The 24,956-nt window shown below is 37.8% G+C and overlaps 1 protein-coding gene across 1 annotated transcript in view; it reads left to right on the forward strand.

Moving 5' to 3' along the window:
- rarb.L (retinoic acid receptor beta L homeolog) overlaps positions 1–24,956 on the forward strand; it is a 620,347-nt gene that overhangs the window by 119,868 nt on the left and 475,523 nt on the right. The window contains exon 3 of the mRNA XM_041566005.1: positions 17,189–17,852. Coding sequence (XP_041421939.1) covers positions 17,675–17,852 — 178 coding nt within the window. The 5' untranslated portion in view covers positions 17,189–17,674. The remainder of the gene's footprint in view (positions 1–17,188; positions 17,853–24,956) is intronic.

The following is a 24,956-nucleotide window of genomic DNA, read 5'->3' on the forward strand; positions in this document are numbered from 1 at the left end:
TAATGAAACTATAGAATTCTTAAATGAATCAGATGAAAATTGAGCGTAGGACTGGCCAGATATGGGATGACTTTGACGTAGTTGGCCAGCTTAAATATATTGCAATATATGGACAAACAATCCCTGTTTTGCTTAAAGGGTAAGGCATTTTTCAGTAGCAGTATGCACAAAATGTCTCTGTCTTAAATATATTGATAATGGGTTGAGTGCTGAGGACTCTTGTAATTGTCTATATATATATATATATATATATATATATATATATATATATATATATATATATATATATATATATAGATAGATAGATAGATAGATAGATAGATATAGATATATATATATATAGATAGATATAGATATATATATAAATACTAGACTGAACTTTTCTTTATCTGGTCCAGCAAATAATACAGCCTTCAGCAGTTATGGGCTATCATATTTTTTCCCCATTTCCAGTTAAGTCCTGATCCCTCCCATTCTTAATCAACTTTTGCATTTTGTGGCAACCATGATCCTTCCCTGGAATTGGTCCATGACTCTGTCTGTCCTTGATTGTGCCCAGCTAGCAATAGACTGTAATCCATTTTCCAGTTGCAACTAGTATTGTGCTTTCACCCTGACCCGTCTGCCTATGATGAAGGTATTTTGGTACTTTAAAAGTACTTTAAAAGCTATATTACACCACTAAACACTACATGCACTCATCTGTCATAATATCCCAACTCTGGAAAAGGCTAAGATGTTTATTTCAGTGGAAAAGTATTAGTGTTCCTGTACTGTGCCAAGTGTCTTTGTATCATATCTGATTCAGTATGCCCATTCCAAGATGATTTTATTTTAACCACCATGTTTTGTCAGATTTTTTTTTTAAAAATTACAGCTAAAGAAGAGCTGACTGTAGGATTAAAGAGATCAGCTTTGAATAAAAAAATCAGGTGTTTGAAGGCTGGTATTGCCAAAGGTGTCACAATCTTCTTTAAAGTTTGCCCTTATTTTATATCCATTAATTGGCTCTTTATTTAAAAAGTAATATTCCTATTTAAAACTAAAAAAAACAACATTTGTCAGAAATAATTATTACTATGTTATACATTTGCACATTTCAGCATTTACATATGTCCTTGAGAAATGTAAATGTGTATTAGGATTTAAGAACAATCAGGCCTCATAAAATTATCAATTATTCAACAAAACGTTCTTGCCCTAAAGCCAAAAAAAGTATTTTTTTTTATTCTGCAACTTAGTATCTCTGTGTCAGCGTTTTACTTTGCAAACTTCATGGGCTGTTCTTTAAAAGTACTCTGTAATATGATTTTTTTTATAGTCTGCACAAAATGATGTCATAATTAACTTTCTGTACAGTATGTGTTTGTGTATATAGTTGCATGCTTATGTAAGCAGCGTCAGACTGGGGTATGTGGGCCCCCGGGAACCTGAGACCAAGGGCCCCCCTTAGCTCTATAGTCCTACATTGATGGATGTCTCATACTGAAGGTGGTTGTGTGCAGTCTTACATAATGATTGGTATCTAACCTATATGTTACCTAAAGCATTTTGGGAAGGGTTACACTTAAGGCTATTTATTACATTAAAAATATATTACCTATTTAGAAGTAAGTTTTAAATACATTCATTGTATTTCTATTTTGTTTAATGGAGGCATAAACATCAATATTTTGACATGAATACCCCATAATTAACCCAAACCACTCTACATAGTTACCCAAAGTTCAATTGGGTTGAAAAAATACCAATGTCCATCAAGTTCAACCCCTCCACATGAAACCCAACATCAGTATATACACACACTCACACTGACCCCTCCATACCCTCTCATAAATTCTATATACCCATACCTATACTAACTATAAATTTAGTATCACAATAGCCTTGGCTATTATGTCTGTCCAAGAAATCATCCAAGTCACTCTTAAAGGCATTAACAGAATCAGCCATCACAACATCACCCGGCAGTGCATTCCACAACCTCATTGTCCTCACTGTGAAAAACCTCCTACGTTGCTTCAAATGAAAGTTCTTTTCTTTTAGTCTGAAGGGGTGGCCTCTGGTACGGTGATCCACTTTATGGGTAAAAAGGTCCCCTGCTATTTGTCTATAATGTCCTCTACTATACTTGTAAAGTGTAATCATGTCCCTTCTCAAGTGTCTGTTTTCCAGAGTAAACAACCCCAACCTTGACAGTCTACCCTCATGATTTAAGTCTTCCATCCCTCTAATCCCGGGGTCCCCAACCTTTTTTTTTTTTACCCAGGAACCACATTTAAACGTAAAAAGAGTTGGGGAGCAACACAAGCATGAAAAAGTCCCTGGGGGTACCAAACAAGGGCTGTGATTTGCTGTTTGGTAGCCCCTATGTGGACTGGTAGCCCACAGGAGGCTCTCTTTGGCAGTACACTTGTTTCTATGCAACCAAAAGTTCTCTCCAAGCCTGGAATTCAAAAATAAGCACCTGTTTTGAGGTCACTGAGAGCAAAATACAAGTGGTTGGTGAGCAACATGTTGCTCAGGAGTTACTGGTTGGGGATCACTTTCTAACCAGTTTAGTTGCACGTCTCTGCACTCTCTCCAGCTCATTTGTATCCCTTCTAAGTAATGGAGCCCAAAACTGCACTGCATACACCAGAAGAGGCCTTACCAGGGACCTATAAAGAGGCAAAATTATGTTTTCATCCCTTGAATTAATGCCCTTTTTTATGCAGAACTTTATTTGCTTTAGTAGCCACAGAATGACACCACTCAGAGTTAGACAACTTGTTATCTACAAAACCCCCTAGATCCTTCTCAGTTAAGGACATTCCCAACACACTGCCATTTAGTGTATAACTTCCATTTATATTATTTTTGCCAAAGTGCATAACCTTGCATTTATCAACATTGTACCTCATTTTACAGTTTGCTGCACAATTTTCCAATTTAGTCAAATCGCTCTGCAAAGTGGCAGCATCCTGCATGGAACCTATAGTTCTGCAGTTCTCTCATATTATCCCATAGCCCTAAACTTTGGCCAAACTAAATTCTACAGCCAAACTAAATTCTTTACAATTGTAATTGCTTTTCTGTGACATTAAATGCCATTACAGAACAACTATCTTCCCTCATGGATATTTACTGACCACTAAATTTGTTTTATACGCATTTTCCTGAATAAAAAAAAACAATTTCAACAATGGTTACTGCATAACTCAATGTGCTAATGCATCCATACATTTATATTTTTTAGAAAGTAAGAGAAGTTAATCAGATGCCACTGCAAGTAGGCAGCCTGTGAACAATGGGATCTTATTTTAGTTTCGATGGGAAGAGTGAAACAGCACTGCAGTGAGAGACCATTGCATTATAACATTAAAAGATAGCCATAGAACAATTAACAGAGAAGCAGATTGTTAAACTAATTTAATAGAGACACATAGCCATCGATTCTTGAAGTAAAACATTGTAGTCTGCTTTGTGTCACAGTCGTCTTTAAAATAAGCCTCATAGCTCTGATTAGTAACCTTCCTATTAGAAAAGCACGCAAGCACTAAGATTCCAGTGTGGAAAATGCATTAGCTGTAGGAATTTTCAATGGCAAAATGAATGTACAAACACAATCCTTGTATGTTCTGACATAACTGAGATGCCATACTTTCTACGCAGAATTCAGAGTGCTCTCTTGCTCTTTAGAGTACAGCTTTAGGCTTCAATGCCTATGAGAGGTAGTTAAGTAAGCAGCATGGACACATTAATCTCAATACCACGGAATACAATATTGACAGCATTAACTAAGCCCAAGGATATCTTTCCACTGACATGTACATACTTTTTTTAAATGCCTTAGTCCATGTACTGTATGTAAGATAAATTAGGCTAGCAGTGTGATTTGATGAATATGTATCAAGTCAGACACTGGTACCATTAAACTGACAGGTTTATATCATGTCTCTGATTTGATAGAGATACAAAAGTTTTATCACTTGTTAATAATCTGCTGGGCAGTCCTTGTCACCACAAGTCTTTGTTCAGAAATGTGTATTTATTTTGGGCACAGATCTTATAAATGGATGGTCTATAGCCTTTTATTTTTTGCTTTGCTTTTTTACATTCTGACATTTTTACCTTGCAATCCCTAATTTTTCCCTATAATTTCTTTCTTTTCTATAGGATTGCAGATGTAATTTGCAAAGGGTACAAGTGCTAGTGCAATAAGGAATGCAAAGTTGTTCCCTCTAGTGCTCATTTAGTTTTATCTGGGGCATTGCTGCAAAGGTGGGTGAACGTCAGCCTTGTCAAATCCGCTTTCACCAATGTGTATATCAAATAGAGAAGAGACATACGATCTGTGGATGATGGAAATTGGGACAAAAATAACTACAAATCTGCACTCTTTCCTTCAGTGGCGTAATTAAGAGGAAGCAGACCCCATGGTCGCAGGGGGACCAGGGAAAAGGGGGGGCCAGGACGGGGAGGGGGGTTGCAGGGAGGCGCGAACAGGAGCACCTCTGCACACCATGCCCTCTGAAAATGTTTCTGTCAGGGGGCCCGGCGTGCTCTTGTTACGCCCCTTGCTTTCCTAATCTCTACAAGAGATCACCTCATTCAGGTCAAATTTATACACCAACTGACAGTGTCGGACTCGCCCACCGGGATACCAGGAAAACGGTGGGCCAAGGTTTCAGTGGGCCTTATTGCTTCTAATCAATTGGCCTATTTCATGGTCATTCTCAATTTCTTTATAGTAAAAAAGAAGCTTAATAAAGTATATTAAGTAGATATAAAATATAATAAGTATAAATGGGTTGAGTGAGGAGAGGAGGAATAATAGTTTGGAAAGTGGGCCCCTGGTCTATGGTTATCTGGTGGGCCCCTGGCATCCCAGTCCAACACTGTCAACTTACCTATTTCCAATTAAACTGGCCAAAATTGGGTAAAGTATACCTGACACCTGCTGGGGATGTGGAGTGCTTTCCTACAAATTAGCCAGTACTGGGGTGCTATCCTCCCATTCCTTGAAAAAGTAAGTTTGCATTGCTGATTATTCTTGGCAGAAAACTCACCCCAGGGTGTTGTTTCACACACTCCTATTGATGTCCAAGAAAATTACTCTGCAGAACTGGAAGGGTCAGCTGGCCCCATCACACCCTCCACAGCCCTTCAGCAATAGAGCTGAATTACCTAACCAGAGGTTCTGCTAAATTCAACATGATCTTGGATGCTTGAATTGAAGGGAGAGCACTCTCTCAAGACCAACCACAGAGTGCCTAATAACTCAGTTTAGTTATACTCTTATTCAACTTGTATGCAATGACACAAACATTACCAAACTAACGGTTACTTAAGACTCAATACATTTAGGGCCCGGGTAGTGGGGCGATGGGTTTGGTTAATGTTGGTTAATATTGACTTACTGTTAGCTTGTCTAACAAACAATAAAAATTTTAAAAAAATCCAATACAATCTCGCAAAGCAATAAACAGCAGTGATAAACAATTGCAGTGAAATTAGTGATCAGAATCCCAGACCCACCAGTCTTACTGCAAAGGGAACCCTTTACAAGAGCAATGCAGAAGTAAAAATACAATAAAAATGCTAAAATGCAATATAGCCACCCAAAACAATAAAGTACAATTATTGCTCTGAAACCGGTGGTGGTAATCATATACCCCCCCCCCATCTCGCTACAAAGGGAATTTTTATGAGCGATAACAAGCAATCAAGTACAGCAAAGAAATAAAAATACTATAAAATTCAATAAAAACACAAATCAAAGATGAAAACTAAAAAAAAAAGAAGAGGACTATATAGCTTTACTATTGAAAGGATAGGCTTGTAATATTAGACTCTTAAGCAAATCTATTTTGCATAATGTTTATACGGAATAGAACTGGTGATAATGTAATTAGTATGGAGGCTGTATACACCTATTGACTTATTTAAGGGGCGGGGTTTTTCCCATTATATTAATGTTACACCTCTGTGCTGTTGTTGCAGAAACTTTCTTTTTATTTGGAGCAAGGAATAAAAGTACTCTGTGCATGAACATTGAGTGGCACTTTCTAATGCTCTTGCACTTCTATCTGGGGACAGCATAAATGACTAGGGATGCACCGAATCCAGGCCCGGCCAAACTGAATACAAACCCTAATTTGCATATGAAAATTAGGGGAGGGCAATTGCATGACTTTTTTTTTTTACAAAACAAGGAGGTAAAGAATGTTTTCCCCTACCCACCCTTAATTTGCATATGTGAATTCGGTTCGGTATTTGGCCAAATCTTTAGCAAAGGATTTAGGGGTTCAGCCGAATCCAAAATAGTGGATTCGGTGCATCCCTATAAATGACCCCAAGTAGGTTTGCATGAAGGTGAACTACTCATATAGTAAATATGGCTAGTATTTTAACAAAGCATGCCTTTCCTTTTCCATCCCTTATTTTGCTGTAACACATCTCAGAGTGATTGGTGTGACATATCAAGCATACACTACAGAGAACCTAATATAAAGCTTTTTTTCATGGAATGGTTTGAAGATGTAACTGTTTTATTATTCAGCTTACAGCAATTCACTAACCCCTACTGTTTCCAAGCTTTTTTTTGTCCTGTATGCTTTACATCTATATGCATATTTTATCTTTTGGAGGCTTCCTGCTGTCGCATGTTGTGCCATTTTGTTCCTTGGCTTGTAATCAATTGCTTCCGTGCATTGTTCAGTTTAAGTCAACTTCCACAAAATGTGTCAAGTTAGATAATGAAATAAAAATGGGAATAGAATTCATGCATTCTGCAGTGCTATTTACAGGGAGGAGCTTGTTTAAATCCTGATGTATAGGAAATAATTTGGTTATTTCCTGAGCTGCTTTTCTTCTCTTTCTAGAATAGCGGTTATTTTGCTTTTATTGATGTGTTTTGCTCTGTGACAACTCTATTTTCTTATAAATGGCTTTGAAACATTGTTTTATTTGAGTGAAGGTATACATGAGTCTGGAGAAGAACGTGTGAACTTATTCATATATTATAGGGCTCCTATTGTCACTGGGAGGTGCCACTATATTTATATGTTGTTTCCTTGGACCACGCTTTCTTTTAGGAAAAAAAACTCACCAACATGTGAAAACCCTTTGAGCCTAAGGTCGATGAGGGACGCTAGTGTTGTATTCAATCAAATTGACATGGACTTTTGTTGGCATGATAGGTGGTACCTACTTGTATGCATGCACTCAACTCAAATTTGGAAGGGGGTTAGGTGGTGGCCAAGTGCTGCCCTCAGCCCACTCCTCATGAATATAATTCTGTTTAATGATTGCAGAGCTGTCCAGCCTAAAGAGGCACAATTGGGATGTATGCTGCCAAACAGACTTGTACGTATTAACTCTAAAGTAGGGATGCACCGAATCCAGGATTCGGTTCGGGATTCGGCCAGGATTTGGCCTTTTTCAGCAGGACTCGGATTCGGATTATTTTCCCCTTCAAACCCCTAATTTGCATATGCAAATTAGTGTTCGAATTTGGTTCGGTATTTGGCCCAATCTTTCGCGAAGGATTCGGGGGTTCAGCCGAATCCAAAAAAGTGGATTTGGTGCATCCCTACTCTAAAGACACATTCAATTTAATTTTCAGCTGGAAAACATCCTGTTAAACCCAATTCATTTAAATGCACCGTTATTGATCCACTTGTGCTTCTAAGAGGACATCATGGAAACACAATTAAAACACAGACAGATTATCATTATTACTATTTTCACTTCAGAAACACACAAGCGACTTCTATTTCATCTTAGCAACATATAATGAAGCCCAGTCCAATTAAAAACCACATTATTGATCCATCTCTACTAATTTAAAGATAACATGGAGAAATGATCTGTTAGCAGGGCCTTAAGAAGGGGATTATCACAAGGTATCTAAAACCCTATAAACACATTCTAAGACAAACAAATCCAAAAGGTAGGATTTTTTGGAAAAGACTTGGCCTAAACACACCTGAGACATGTGTGGTACGCTTTTCACACTTTTACTGAGAAACGTCCAACAGTCCAAGCACAGGGGGATCAAAACAACATTTGCAAAATATTATGCTTACAGTAACTATGGTTCTGTCAGATGGTTATGGCCATGGTGATTTACACACAAACGTACAAACAAATGCAAACTCTGACCTGAGGAAGGCAAATAAAAACCCCCAGAACGCTTAGTTTAGGTACTCATCTATTCAGGCCGTCTGCTATTCATATTCCAGTATCTTATTCAAATCAATGAATTGTTGATAGGGTAATTTAGATCCTAGCAATCTGACAGCTAAAATTGCAGACAGGAGAGCTGTTGAACAAAACGCTAAATAACTCAAAAAACCTCAAATAATAGAAAATGAAAACCAATTGCAAATTGCAAACTCTCTACATCATAATAAAAGTTCATTTAAAGTCAAACTACAGGCTTTCTCATTTGAGACTTTCACTCACAAGTTTGAAAAAGGAGGTTCACCTAAAAATGTAAAGTTTTAGTATGATTCACACAAAGGTATTCGATGGCATTTGGTTTGCATTAGTTCCTTATTATTGTAGGTACAGATATTAGCCCTGTTTTCCAGAATGCTCGGGCCTGGGGTTTTCCCCATAGTTCAGGTCTTCATACCGTAAGTCTATCAGTAAACATTAAATAAACCCAATAGGATGGTTTTGCTTCCACTAAGGATTAATTAAATCTTGTTTGTATCAAGTAGAAGGCACAGTTTTATATTTATAATACTAACAAGTAGACTTGCAAGAGCTTGGTGCCTATGTGGCTCCCCACTTCTGCCCATGGTGCAGCTCTGGACCTATACCTGCAGAAATTCATTGAAGCTGAAAGGCAGGGTGTAAAATGTATAAAAAGGGCAGATTGCACTTTTTTTCGACTTTGCACCTTCCAGTTTGTAAATGCATTTGTAAGTGATAACGTCATCGTGCAACGGCACGAAATTCAAAGTATTTAAAGGGGCCTGGCACTCAAAATCACTGCCCGTTCTTAGATTCTATTTGTAGAGTTCCTAGGTGCCTGATTCTAATTCTAATTACTGGTTTTGACCCTTGCCTGCCTTTTTGACTATTCTGATCCTCTCCTATCCTGACCTTTGCCTGCCTGATTTCTCCGACCTCTCCAATCCTGATCCTGCCTGCTTGTGACTACTCTGACCTCTCCAAACCGACCTTTGCCTGTCCACTGACTATTCTACGCTATCCTATCCTGATTCCGGCCTGTCTAACGTTCTCTGCTTGTGCTGGCCCGCCTGTTCCTGGTGTGTTCTTCCTTCCAGTATCCTGGTGAGACGATCGTGCCCCTTTGCTCGTCCAGAACCATTAGCTTTGCTTCTCTCTCAAATAAGACCGATTAGCCGAGGGCTCCTTCCGAGGTGAAAGGCGGCGGTTAGAGGCAGAAGTGAGAGCCGAGACAGGGAGCTTAGCTTGGGTTCTGGATATAGGGTGCCGAATGTGACAGCTGCAACTCTCTTTGTCGAAATCAAAATTTTTTGCCTTAGTGTCGTGACAGCTCTCTTTGCCAGGTCTCACTTGTGTACCTAGTAAATAAGGCAAAAAAGAGTGTTAGAGTATGTTCTGCAGTTCTTCATTTTGGCATTTACACTGCCATAGGTTTTCTAGGATGGAAGGGGAACAGGATTGGGTCTAAATAGAAGAATCCAAAAAATTTTTTGGAAAGCAAATTTTACCACCAATCTGATCTTTAGATCATGGCATTCTTCCAAGCCTCAAGGAAAGCGATAGATCATTGTTTGGAAAATTACTTACCGCATAAGGGTGTTAAAATGTTTTTAAAGGCCTCTTGTTCTGTGTTCTGGGCTTGACACATTGCATCTCTCTTTGCCAACAACACAATGCAACTTTTGCTGGAATCGACACACTGCAGCTCTCTTTGCTGGGGAGACCCAACACTCTGCAACTCTCTTTGCCGAAACCAACATTTTTCACCTTAGTGCCGTGACACAATGCCACTCTCTTTGCCAGGTCTCACTCGTCTACCTAGGAAATAAGGCAAAAAAGATTGTTAGAGTATGCTATATGGGGATAGCAAAGCAGCACACATGAAGAACACATGTCTCAATTAAACACCTTTTCAATGGTCTCAACTAAAAGATATGTTTTTTTAACTCTCTTAAAAGACCACCATGTGCCAACCCTGTTGTTGTATGTGCTGGAGGAATAGATTGTGTGGAAAATCCCTGGCATCATAAAAACCATGAGAGCTGACCTAAAAACATACCTCCCAACATTTTGGAAGTAAAAAGAGGGACAAAAATTTTTTTTGTCATGTAGAGTGGCAAATTTTTTTTGACCACACCCATTTTTGTGGCCACACCCCATAATTACCATGTTCATTTTACAAAGTTTGGCAGGTTATAAAAGTTTGAAAATATTTCTCCTTATCTAAACTGTTAAAATTTCTTATTTTCTTATCTCAAAATTGTTACAAAGTATCTTAGTTGCACCTGTTAGCTGTACTGGCCTCTCTGCCAAAAGCCAATTAAGTTAGAAATTTTGGACACAATAAAGATCTTTACACTTTGAATTGGTGCCTGCTGGAAGTCTGCGTTTATTGAGTGCCTGCTCCTTTTTACATTTTGGTTTGTCCGCCCCCTATGCTGAGGGCTCATGGCAGTGCACCTGGGCCACTTCCCTTACGTGGTGAGTAATTTGTTTACCACATTGAAGTACCCACACTACAGATGACTTCTTGTAAGTTAGAAATTTTGTTTCTTTTTCTGGCTGTTCAGTGCAGAGAAAAGAGAGACTTTCCAGTACAAATGAGGGACCTCAGGTTGAGCTGTCAAAAGAGAGACTGTCCTCTGAAAAAGGGACAGTTGGGACTTATGCTAAAAACAATACTTTATAATAGAGAAATGGAATCAGTAGCTTGGTCAAACCCCATACAGCGGAATTATTGGAGGAGTATCACATCACCCGCTATAAAACGAGCCAGAAAAAAGCAAACTAAGCTATATGGAAATGAATTTGTTCCCTTGGTAGTGGCTTTGTAAAGCATGACAGGATTCGCTAGATACAAGGAATAGATATTGTTACTCATTTAGTATTAAAAGGGTCGCTCACCTTCCAAACACTTTTTTTCAGTTTAGTTATTTTCAAAACTTTCAGCAGCAATAAAGCCTTTTTTAAACTGCTTTCCATTCTTTTCTATTCTTATTTTTTCTGTTTTTCCAAATCGAAATTTCAGTCTTGTTTCAGTCTGACAGCTCAGTAATTCAGGTGAAGATTCAGAATTTTTGTTAAAACCCCCTTTAAAGGAGAAGGAAACCTTTTTGCAAAAAACCTGTATCGCCCCACCCCAGTTATACCCCCCTCCCTCTTCCCCCCAGGCTAACTACCCCCCCCCCGGGGAAATGCCCCATACTCCATACTTACACCTCTGCGCAGATTCTTCCAGCAAAGTTCCACTCATGCATCTTCCGCATCTTCTGTAAACTGACTGGGAGATTGGTATTTCTGTGCATGTTGAATATTTGGAAATGTTGACCTTGTTATGGGTCACATGTGTAGCCTCAAATGTTGCCTATAGCCAGGGGCGTAACTATAAAGGAAGCAGACCCTGCAGGGGGGCCCAGGAGGTATATATTCATATACAGTTTCAATAAATCACTCTGGAGGTTGTAGCTATTGAGAATCCAGACATTTTTGGTAATATCACATTCATACGTCGGGATTTATAGAACTATATACTAAATACTAAAGCCTTATAGATGTGTGTATGAATAAGAGTAAGGACATCGCCACCTCAACTACCTAAATGACTTAATTAACGCAATTACAGTGTGTCATTTTTGTTTTCCCTACTCAGGCATATATATATATATATATATACTGTATATATATATATATATATATATATATATATATATATATATATATATATATATATATATATACTGTATATATATATATATATATATATATATATATATATATATATATATAAAATAAAGTAAGTCAGCAGCAATGTGGTTTATAACTGTCCTCTGGCGTAATACTGGTCATGTCTTATGAACCATACAGTATATTTACATATAAAACAGACGTTTGTCTATCCTTCCCAGTGTCTTAATGGTGGGCAATGACAAGAAATGAGATTGACACGTGCTTGCAGACCATGTAAGTACTGCACTTTCCCAGATCATATGACATATTACTGTCCATTGACTGTTGACCAGATTGTGAAAATTTCCCAAACAATGCATGTTTCATTAATTAGCAGCAATAGGCAGTTCAGTTATCTTCATCTAAAACAAGGTTTGTCCTTTTCTTGAACTCAAGTTAAGAATTTAGTAGAAAACTACTCCAAAACATTAGTACCTTGGTTAAGTGGTTTTTATGAGGGGGATATAGCCATCCTGGAAACATAGATGTAAATAGAGGTTTAGAATTGGGAATTGCAAACACAATACCTGCCTTTTTAAATGTTTGGATTAAAAGAATTAACCCATGATATTCCAGAGGTATAGTTGATACGCTATGAACATAGTTCAGATACTTTCTATTTTGATTCATTCTATCCAAAAGTAAGCATCAGCAGACAACAGAGAAAGATACAGTGGACAGTAGCCAGAGACACAATTCCCAGAAAGCAGTGATGAACAGAGAAATTCTCATTATTTAAGAATAAACAGCAAAGTGACGCGGGGGGTTTTATTCCAATAGATAATAAGATCCATAATGAAGGCCAGTTCCCGAAAAATATGTATAAATTATGCCAAAGGAGAAATGTGTACAGGTATGGGACCGGTTATCCAGAATGTTCGAGATCTGGGGTTTTCCAAATAACTGATTACTTTCCATAATTTGGATTTGCATGCCTTAAGTCTACTAGAAAATCAAATAAACATTAAATTAAACAAATAAGTTGGTCTTGTTGCCAATAAGGATCAATTGTATCTTAGTTTGGATCAAATACATGCTACTGTTTTATTATTACACAGAAAAGGGAAATCATTTTCAAAATTTGGTTTATTTGAAAAAAAAAAAATGGAATCTATGGGAGACAGGTTTCCAGATAACGTATCCCATACCTGTATTGGAATTTTCTGTGGAAAAATGGAAGGGGGAGAAGGAGGAGATTAACCTACTGAAACCACCAACGCAATGTTTACCGTATGTATTGGAACCATATAACAGGCAGGGGGGAGCCCTGTTGTTATTGTTTGCCTTGGACTGGATAATAGATAATGGATGGAGCATTAGGCTCTGTTAGAGAACCAATAATAGAACAAAAGAAACTGTCAGCATTTACTGGATGAACAATGAACGGAAAAATAAACCATATTGCACATTTAATGAAAAGATTAATAAAAACAGCAAATATGGTAATATTTTATAATGCAAGATCTTTATAGGAGGACATAATGAATGGAGTGAGTTCCAGTTGAGCAAGTAACGTGCAGAAAGTGGAAAATAATTATACAAATACTCATGTTTCTCTCAGACAACTATAAAGGGGAAATAGGAATTCATACCAAAGTTGGACCTTGTCAAATTGCCTGCTCAACTCTGCTGTCCAGCGCTTTCTGTCTGTATTATCAGTCAGCAAGAGAGATTTTACACGTCTTGGTGTTTGGACAAAGATATAAGACATATATTGTATTGATCATTCCATTAAGCTTTTAAAGCATAATTATAAAAAAAAAACTACTAAATTAAAAGATTATTTTGTGAAGAAGAAGTGATAACCTACCGGTCCGATTTGCTGTTGAATAGGAATTTTCTTCTTTGTAGATGCTTATATGTTGTGTTAATTTTTGTATTTTATATAAAATGGAAAAGTTTCTATTACACAATGCAAAACGGGGCCATAAAATTGAGTTTATCGAGAACCCAACAGAAAATTGAACTTATTATTAACCCAAAATATACATTTATTTCCTATTACCTCCTAGAAGAATAGATTGGTTGGTAAGTGGTCCCTAGCAACATTGGGTTTTCTTGAGCACTGCATTAATTTTATAAGTAGTTCTTATTACAGGTATGGAATTTGTTATCCGGAAACCTGTTAGCAGAGATCTCCGAATTATGGGAAGGCCAATGGCTCCATTTTAAACAAGTACATTTACCCTTTTCTCTGTAATAATAAAACAGAATCTTGTACTTGATCCCAAATAAGATACAATTACTCCTTATTGGAGGCAAACAATCCAATTGGGTTTTTAGGAGACTTAAAATATGGAGATCCATATTACTGTAGGAACTGTTATCTGGAAACCCCCATGTCCCGAGCATGCCAGATAACAGGTCCAATACCTGTATGAGGTTCCTACCGTGAGAACTACAGTTGTCACCTGCCAGCCTACAATGAAAAGTACTATCCAGGGTCAGTATTACAAATTTGTCAGCAATGTACTAGCTCGTGAATTTGTTTTTTGGATTGTTCACAGTTCATGGTCTGCCCACCAATGCACTCAACCTGCTCTCATGCCTGCAACATGCAATCTCCTAAAGCTGGCTTATTTAGCCAATCCATGTGCCATTTGCTCATGTACGTCTTCAACTCCGCCCCCACCCTTTGTTTTTCCTCTGCTTATGTCCCTGCCAAAATTTTTCAGACGTTACCAACACTATAGAAAATATGCATGACTCCTACAAAGTGTTTTTAGATGCTATTTTATCTTTTTATAGTAAACTTTATACGTGTGTAAAAAAAACTTATATGCTCATGAAAAAGGTTTTAAATTTGAGGATGGACAGTAGTTTTGCTTTCTGCAACAAAAGCAGGTAGGTCTCTCGACGATCCTTTCTCCTGACATGGTCCTTCAGACCATAAGAAGTCTTAAGAGACAGATTTTGTCCAAGGCATTTTAGTTTATCAAGAGAATGAGAATAGTTTGTATAATGTCTAGAGACTACATTTTTCTAGGATTTTAACAAAGACTTTTCCGTTAGTTGTGACTCCATTCCTAGAGCATGCTTAGGTTAAATATGTACAGGAATGGGACCTGTTATCCAGAATGCTCTGGGAATTCCAGGTAAGGGATAAATAAGGGATAAATCCATTAGTTAAACCAATAGGCTGGTTTTGCTTCCAATAAGGATTAATTATATCTTAGTTTGAATCAAGTGCAAGGTCTTCTTATTGCAAGAAAAAAGGAAATAATTTTTAAAATGTTGAATTATTTGTTTAAAATGGAGTCTATGGGAGATGGCCTTCTAGTAATTCGGAACTTTCTAAATAACGGGGTTTCCAGATAATGGAGCCCATAAAAGTCATTTAACGGTACAAAGAGAGATCTTTGTAGTGATGAGTAGTGATGTAGTGTTCCTTACTTGAGAGATTACGGCATAGGTGTCCGAAGAAGAGGGGGCAGTTGCCTCACCCTGACTTATCCAGCTAGTTCCAAGAAATTGTTTGTAAATTAAATTACCAACAACACAAAAGTTTTTATACTTTCCACTCCAAGGCAAGCCTTAATTAGTTTGAATGGGTTCATCTTCAGTGGAATGCTACCGTTATATTAGCTTACTTGCCCCTCTCCCTGTAAAATTTTCTGCAGACACCCATGGTTTACGGTTATACTGTAGAACGCAAGTTTATGTGTTCAGCTATGTTGGACAATTTCTGCTTATTGATTTTCTAATTCTCATTGTTATAAGAGACATGTAAAATAATAAGCAAATGATCAAGGTCTTTGCATTTCATGGAAAAAAAGATGGCATATCTTCATTGTTACACTGACAATACAAGCTTTCTGCAATACAGTCATAGTGTCTTTGTTGGTATACTTGCCTGGAACACATAGGTGACCATAGCAATAGTCCAGGAGTTTGTTTCATAACTGGCCTGACATGGGCTACATGTATGTTGATAGGCATCAAAGCACTGGTGGTTATTGGGAAGTAAATTTCTCATCATTGAGAATGGTAGGAGATATGGGCACTGCTATTTTATTTGCTTTTAAATTATGCCATAAGGTTATTTCACTCTCTTACTGACTCATATCACATTTTCCTTGAATTCCCTGGGGTTTTTTCATTAACTGTTATGATACATACAATAAAACTGTGCCATCATAAGTATTCTTCTTAACTAAACACTCTTCTGGTAAATGTGAAGGTATATTTGCATAATTCCATAGTAGATAGTAAATTGTAGTAGAGCTTGAAAAGCTTGAAAAGGCCACATGTCCATGAGCTTTTAGCTTTTCCCCAAGTGATACCTATTATTTTTATCCAGATGAAGATAATTTAAAGGTATATTCATTTTATTTTGTTTATATGTGAGGTATTAAGCTTGTTTTGGGCAGGTATAAAAGACCAGGTTAAAGGGATACTGTCATGGGAAAAAACATTTTTCAAAATGAATCAGTTAATAGTGCTGCTCCAGCAGACTTCTGCACTGAAATCCATTTCTCAAAAGAGCAAACAGATTTTTTTATATTCAATTTTGAAATCTGACATGGAGCTAGACATATTGTCAATTTCCCAGCTGCTCCTGGTCATGTGACTTGTGCTTGCACGTTAGGAGAGAAATGCTTTCTGGCAGGCTGCTGTTTTTCCTTTTCAATGTAACTGAATGTGTCTCAGTGAGACATGGGTTTTTACTATTGAGTGCTGTTCTTAGATCTACCAGGCAGCTGTTATCTTGTGTTAGGGAGCTGCTATCTGGTTACCTTCCCATTGTTCTTTTGTTTGGCTGCTGGGGGGGAAAAGGGAGGGGGGTGATATCACTCCGACTTGCAGTACAGCAGTAAAGAGTGCTTGAAGTTTATCAGAGCACAAGTCACATGACTTGGGGCAGCTGGGAAATTGACAATATGTCTAACCCCATGTCAGATTTCAAAATTGAATATAAAAAAATCTGTTTGCTCTTTTGAGAAATAGATTTCAGTGCAGAATTCTGCTGGAGCAGCACTGTTAACTGATTCATTTTGAAAAAAATGTTTTTTCCCATGACAGTATCCCTTTAAGAATGTAGTTGTAAGCATCATTTATCTCTTGTAGAAAAAAGTAGAAATAGTAGAGGAGTGCAGAGATAGAGAAATGGGGAGGCAGGTTAGGAGATGCACCTAGGATATTTAGTGAGTATACTGAATTTGTCATGGGGCATTGGCACTATAGTCCAGAAACCGTAGATTGCATATTTTAGTAAACATACCTGGGCATGGCATAGAAATGTTAATAATTTTTCTTTTGTATGTTTATGTTTTAGGTATTCTAAGGGCGACAGCCATTTGCAATAAAGGAAACTGGATTTATTTCTCGCTGAAAGGATTAAAAAACAAGAAAGCAAATTATTTCCTCTTATTGACACATTTCGGCTTTTATAGAGATAATACATCACTCTTTGCCCCACTGGAGCTTACAGTCTATGGTTCCTATCACATTCATACAAAGAAGGGTACATTTTTTCCGGAAACCAATTAACCTGCCTGTATTTTTTGAAGAGTGGGAGGAAACCTAGGCAGACGCGGGGATCAAATACAAACTCCTTGCAGCCGCTACACAAACTGCAACTGAATTGAGGACGTCAGCACTGCAAGGCAGAAAAGCTATGCAGGCCAGCATCATTTAAAGAGCAGCAAGTTTGTGTCAAGACACAGTACAAAATCTGAACCAAAACTAAATCTGTTTGTCAACTAAGAGTTATGCTGAGTTCTATGCATAGATGATCTGATTCAGAAAGGGACTCATTAATATGACAACTAGCAGCCGTTCATGTCCTGTCCCAGCTGTGAATAGACATATGAATCACTACCCAGCGAGTCACTATCCATTCCTTTTTCCTCCTGTCATTGGTGGACTCTCATTACCTGCTCTGCATGGACTTCATGGTCACCCTCCAACAAGTGGCAGCAGTACTCCATCCCCAGCAAGTAAGTGCAATTTCTTACACTATCTTACCACTTGCAATATCTACTGGGAAGCACTTTTGGTTGCCATTGTTTTCCAGTACTTATAAACTGAATTGATTTTGTTCTGGGAAAATATTACTTTTTAAAAAGAACTGGAAAGTGTAATGTTTACACTCAACTGAAAATATACTAGTTATTAATAATAAAATTAATGCCCCTGTTATTAAGAACGCTTCCAAAATACAGCAATGGATTTCCCATAGTAATGGGAATGATAAACACTCAATTTAAGCAGACTTTTTACAAAGAGGGTATAAGATCATCCATTGCTGAAAGCTTTCCAGGATCTCTGCCTCATAGCTCAGTGTCTCATTTGTCATGATCTGTTAAGCCACCCATTCTTTTTTTATTAGCCTTGCAATTATTCTTCTTAACTTAATTCCTGTGTCCCCTTAGCATAATTTATAAAACAATATGCAGGCATAAAAGCATTGCACAAGAGATTACTGGGATTAAAAATATAATATTAAGTCATTTTGACTCACTCTGGGTTAATGTGTTGTTGCTGGAAAATGTTTTATCAGCCTGTTGACAACCTGTTAAAATACAATCAATCAAGGGATGATAAACATTTTTATTTCGTGTAAGAGCCATTGATCTTTGAATGTTTTATCATAATTGTCTTTCTGGCACATGTATTCATTACAGCAAATGTATTACTCCATGTAGACAATACATCACATTCTTTTAAACACTAGTTCCGCTTGGAACAGTTCAAAAGTAGTAGAGCAAGTATATTAACCACTGGCAGGGAATAATGCCTTTGGGATAGCTAAGTATAAATAGATCTGGCATTGCTTCATACAATATTGCATGTCTTTTGCCAGGAGTGTCAATATAATAGCTAAAAAGAGAATTGTTCCCTCTTGTAGCATCTATTTTATTGATTCCTAGTTACTTAAGATGAAAGAGGCATTGTGTTGTACCAACCCTACATTTAATATTGTTTTGGAAGAATAAGGAAAAAGTTTGAGTCATTGCTTTAACTCTGTATGGGATTCATTTCTAAGAAAGACGATTCATCATTAGTAGTAGTAGAGTCAGCTTGGACTTAGAAGATGAGGGATGAGCCCTAGACACATTGCCTCAGAGATTGGATGTGCTGTAATATTGTTAACTGTAATGCAGAATGAAGACAAATGACATGGTTTGGGAATTAATATGAAATGTTTTAACTTTGGGAAGCCATTATGGAAGTTTATATGAGTAAAAAATCTTTTACCTGTCATGAAAGGAGAAAATTATATTTGTGTCATCTGGGCAAAAGTGGTAGGAAAAAGATATGATGAGGTCACCTAGATTTTAATATAAAGAGATCATGTCAAGATAGATGAAACAAAGTTTTAATACGATATTCAGTGCATGTATGGCTGGAGTTGAGCCGACCGATATCGGCAGAAGACTTGGATATCAGTCGGCTTATCAATAAGACAGGCTGGAAAATTTTGGTCGACGTGTTTGAAGGTGCGAAACATCGGCTGCTGTTAATGCTGAATCGTCAGATACAAGTACAATTCTACTGTTTCTACCTTTATATGTGACGATTCAGCACTAAGAAATGCTGAAATGCAAAGTATGAAAATGGAATGGAACATTTTTTGGAGCATGAATCCCATTGCTGACCTTGGTTAAGGCTGTGTTAGAGTAGCAAGCAATGAAAAACCTTGAAAATATTATATTAGGGTTCATTTATGACCTGGAAGGCAGATTTTTATCAAAAACAGAGCACAGCCAGACTCGAACAGAAGTGTTCTCTGCGTGAGACCCCAGACAGAAGTACAAGACCAATAAGGGGTGTGCACTTGCACTTCTGTCTAGAGTCTTCATAATTGACTCCTATTATATTCTAGAAGCTCTGAAGGAAACTGAATAAGGGAGCTAGGATTGAAAGCAGGGTAACCTGAGCATATTACACCTGAGATGGGTTCAAAGTGTTAGTGTGGAAATAACAGTTTGAGAAAACTAATAGAGTTGGGTGACTCCAGTAAGCATTGGGGGGATTAAAAAAAATCAACTTTAATATTTCATTTTTTGAGGAAGAAAGGAGTTAGAGGGGACCAATATGGTTGCTTTTAAGTCAGACAGTGAAAAAGGAATCAGAGGTAATTCCTTTGTATTTTATGAATTGCATTTTATGAATGCAAAGGAAGACAATTTTATAATCTGATATTTGAGCACTGAATTAAACATTTTATTAAGTAGGTGAGAGGCATTTAACTTTGACTTTAGGTTAGATACTTATTGATGCTGAATGAGAGGAAGGATAGTTAGAATTAAGGAAGAAGACAGGGTAGTGGCTGATAAAAAGAGGGGTTATTTACTCAGAGGTGCAGAGCACAGCAGAGGCTAGCCACAGGGCAGTTGGTTAGTACAGGGCCTCATTGCAGCCTACATCCGTTGCCATTCCCTAACTAGCATATGTGAATGACAGGCAAATTAGGCCTACATGCTTTCCCCCTCCTGCCGTTCCCAAAACAGAGTCCAGAGACCCTTATCAGAACAGGAAGTAATACTGTATAGGACAGTGAAGAATACAGTGCAGAAGATGCAAATGGCATGGAGTAGTGTATGTTGTGGGAGTAAGGTATGTTTTGGGAATAGGGTATGTTGAATACAGTTGCTTAAGATCAAGTTATAGATCAGGAAACAGGAGAGATTGGGGTTATTTGGGTTAACAGGGGAACTAACAACCCTGTCAATAAGTAGAGAAGGTCAGTGAAAATCAACACAATATTGGAGAAATGAGAGGATAGGTATTGCATGTATGGGACCTGTTATCCAGAATGCTCTGGACCTGGGCTTTTCCAGATAATAGAGCTTTCCTTAATTTGCATCTTCATACCTCCAGTCTACTAGAAAATCACGTAACCATTAAATAATCCCAATAGACTGGTTTTGCTTCCCATAAAGATTAATTATATATTTGTTTGGATCAAGTTCAAAGTACTGTTTTATTATTACAGAGAAAAAGAAAATCAGTTTTAAAAGTTTGGATTATTTGGATAAAATGGGAAAATGCCTTTTTGTAGTTCGGAGCTTACTGGATAACGGGTTTCCAGATAACGGATCCCATACCTATACTAGTTTTCTGTTATAGCAAAATATAAATGGTGATGGACCAGATGCAAGGAGTGTGGTGAGGAGCAACAGCTGAAAGGAAAATCTGTAAGTGTGCCGGAGGGATTTATCTGATGTGGGAGGCAATGGCAGAGAGATGTTTGTGAGAGCATGTACGTATATGTGAGAAGAGACGGGGTTATATATGGAAAACACATAGGTATTTGAATTTGTAAGACTGTGAGAGAGAGAGATATGTGTGGAAGTGGAAAATTATGATAAACAGCCAAAGTGACCTCTTTAGAATGATTTTTTATTTTTGAGGTACAGTTTAAAGGTTTTGTTCATCTTCCAAACACTTTTTTCAGTTCAGTTGTTTTTAGATTGTTCCTCCAGGAATAAAGACTTTTTTCAATCACTTTCCATGTTTTCTTTTTTACTGTTTTTTCAGTCCCTGTCTCTGGTGTTTGAGTCTGGCAGCTCAGTAATTCCGGTGCAGACTCTAAACTGTTACAATTTTGCAACATTTAGTTGATACATTTCTCAGCAGCATCTCTGGAGTATTAGCAACTATTGTATCAATTCTAACAGCTGCCTGTAATGAAACCCAGAGATTCTGCTCAGCAGGGTCAAAGATAAGAAATGTATCAAGTAATTGTACCAATATAGAACAGTTTACAGGGTCAGCGACCCCCTCCCCAGAGCTGAGGTGAGAAATTAAACTTTACACTTCAATATTAGAAAAACACATAGACAATACAAATATTTAAAAAAAACTCTTTATTGTTTGTGAACTATCTGAAACCAACTGAACTGAAAAACATGTTAAAAGGTGAACAACCCCTTTAAAATCTCAGATGTTTGATGTCAGTATGATTTATGTCTCATACACTGTTGCTAATGTCAGTACAAGGCCATATGGATGTTGGATTTTTGCAATCAATACTGAACTGTGTATTGCTACATGACCTTTCATGACTTTATATTGACTTATATGTAAAGAATGAAAAATTGCATCTTCAGCCATCACTTGTGATTTGTGCCAGTATCTGGCATAGGCAAAGTTTAAATTACGAGACTTATCAAGGACCAAATATGGAATAGATCTAGGGCTTGTACATTTTTAAACATTTTTTATCCTATATAATATTCTAGTGGTCAAGTAGACAAAAACAAATTGTTCCCATGATATACCACCAGCATATATGCACATCGTTCTCAAGTAGTCGATTTTTCAGTAAAGCAGAAACACAAATCACGGCAGAAGCAAATACATTGGGTACAAATTCATACTGATGGAGCACACATATTACCACTTACTGTACACACACAGAGGCATTCATGCTCTGACATCACTGGGCTGCTGAAAATAATGTCTTTGGTTTGCTATTGTACAGGTAAAAATGCAAAAAAAAACAATAACAACAGATACATTTTACTGTAAATGACACAGTTAACGGAGAATTAAAACCACCAGACACCCCCAATTGATGAAAAACTAAACCCTAAAAATGAGTATGGCTAGAAATGCCATATTTTATATAGTGAACTTAATAAACAAACATAGTAATCCTGAGCCTAATGAAAAACTTTGCAACAAATAAACAAAGACTTCCTGAAGCTATCCTAAAGAGAAGACCCCCAGGAAATCTATTATATATAACCCTGACATTGAACATGAGTCGGATATACGCTCCTTCCCGACATTCTAATTACAAAATGGCCTTGGTTATGAGGGAGAGAAGATTAAAAACTTTTCTAGAAAAATTACATGTACTGGTTTGATGTTTACCCCAAAAACTGAAACCATTACAAACACCCGTCAGAATTGGATAATGTATGTGTGCACCAGGAAGGCCGGCATCATACCATATTCAGTAGATATAACTTTGAGCTACTTGAAATACCAATGCTGCCTTAACTATGTGATAAAAGTATAAATCTGGACTATCAAGGAAATGGGAAAAGTGATTCATACTATCCTCCAAATTCAGATGCACCTCATCTATGACTCAGAAAGCAAAATGATTGCAATGTGGTCTCACTGTCCAGTAGTAATCAACCACATGTTTCCTGGTGTCCCCAATTCTACTGGAGATTCATTAATTGTTGTCTTTACATAAAAGGGATTTGCAAGCTCATTCATTCTGCTCTCATGTTATTAGGCAAACTCAATAAGCAATGGGAAGCAACAACCATAATTATCCAACAGTTTTCTATCCATAACTTGGTCCAGTCGTGCACTTTCTGTAAAACATCACCAAGATAGTTTATTTAAGTCGATTAATGTAAAGGTAACTAAAGGTGGCCATACACGGAGAGATCAGCTCGTTTGGCGATGTCGCCAAACAAGCGGATCTTTCCCCGATATACCCACCTTGAGGTGGGCAATATTGGGCTGATCCGATCGTGGGCCCTAGGGCCCAATGATTGGATCCTAACGAATAGTAACGGGTGGTCGGATCGCGGGACCGCATCAACGAACAGATGCGGCCGCGATCCAACGGGACTTTTAATCCCATCCGATCTCAATCGGGCCGACTTTCGGCCAGATCACGATCGGGGGAAGCCCGTCGGGGGGCCCCATACACGGGTCAATAAGCTGCCGACTCGGGGGGGTGCCAAAAGTTAGGCACCCCCCAGTGATTGTATTCACTTACCTGATACCTTGGGCCAGTGCTCCTGCTAGCCCAGTGTTCTTCTCCGCAAGCACCACAGAGTGATCCTCTTCTTCCAGGAAGGAAAAGGATTGCGCCATGGTGCTCACCACTGGGGGGGGGTGCCTCACTTTTGGCACCCTTACTAATTGTTGACTTTCCTTCTCCTTTAAAGAATATAGAAATAAAATGACGGCTAGCAGCGGCGATCCCCCCCCCCCGGGGCTGATTTATTAATTTGGTTGTATTTTCTTTCTGTGATTTTGCTATTTCTTTGTCTATTGTACTGTATATTTTTAAAAGATTATCGTAAAAAAAAAAAAAAATTAAAATCATGCTACCTAAAATCTGCTGATATGCTGGTTTAAAAAATCATGTGATTGTGATTGGGAAAGAAGTTATGATTTTTTTTTCATGTTGCAATATATAACAAATTGCGGCAAAGCACAATTTCAAAATAAATCAGCCGCTAAATAATAGGATCGTAATAGGATCACTTACATTTTATAAAAGTGGTCATTTTTTATATGCTGAGGTGAATAGTGATAATAATTGTTTTGGAAATACAGTACAGTACTTTAAGGTTATTTTAGCTTTCCTTTGGCGGTAAATAATATTATAATGAATTGAAAAATTCAGAGTAGGTGGAAATAGGCAAGAGTGGCCCAGGATAATGCAGTAAAACGAAGGCAATTTTAATTAGAGCATGCTCTTATAGTTCATTGTGGCTCAACACGATGGAACAATAGCACAGGAACATCATTTACTGCAATGGAAGTGATTGCATCATGTTTTACCTTTCAAGTCAATGCAACATTGAGGCTTACTCCATAAGTCAGGGGTCCCACCTCCTTACCTGCGGGGACGTCCGCTGACTCTTCTCTTCCGCTCGGCTCTTGCTGTGTGTTGCTTGTGCGCTTCTTTTTATTTGCGTGCGGTGCAAAATTCATATAGTCGCCATGCATAATTCTCCCTGCTCAATGTAGTTCCTGGGTGTGATTCAAGTCTGATTATCTATTCTTTGACCCCTGCCTGTCCCTGACTTCTGCTAGTTCGCTGCCTGTAGCGACCTTTGCCTGTTACTTACCACTCTCTCTCTCGGATCCTGATTTTGTACTACGTTACTGATTGGTTTTGACCCTGGCCTGTGTCCTAATCTACATTCCTAACTTCTGATTCTATACACCACTGTCTGATTGGAATTGACCTCAGCCTGTCCCTCGACTACACTTCTTCTTTTCCCGTCCTTCCAGTCATACGTTACGGTTCCCTTGGCTGCCCAGAACTCTCGCCTTGGTTCTCTTGCTTAAAAAAAATACTGACACCAGAAAATAAGTAAATCGAAAAATAG

Source organism: Xenopus laevis, chromosome 6L (genome assembly GCF_017654675.1).
Source record: "Xenopus laevis strain J_2021 chromosome 6L, Xenopus_laevis_v10.1, whole genome shotgun sequence".
In the NCBI taxonomy this organism is placed as follows: domain Eukaryota; kingdom Metazoa; phylum Chordata; class Amphibia; order Anura; family Pipidae; genus Xenopus; species Xenopus laevis.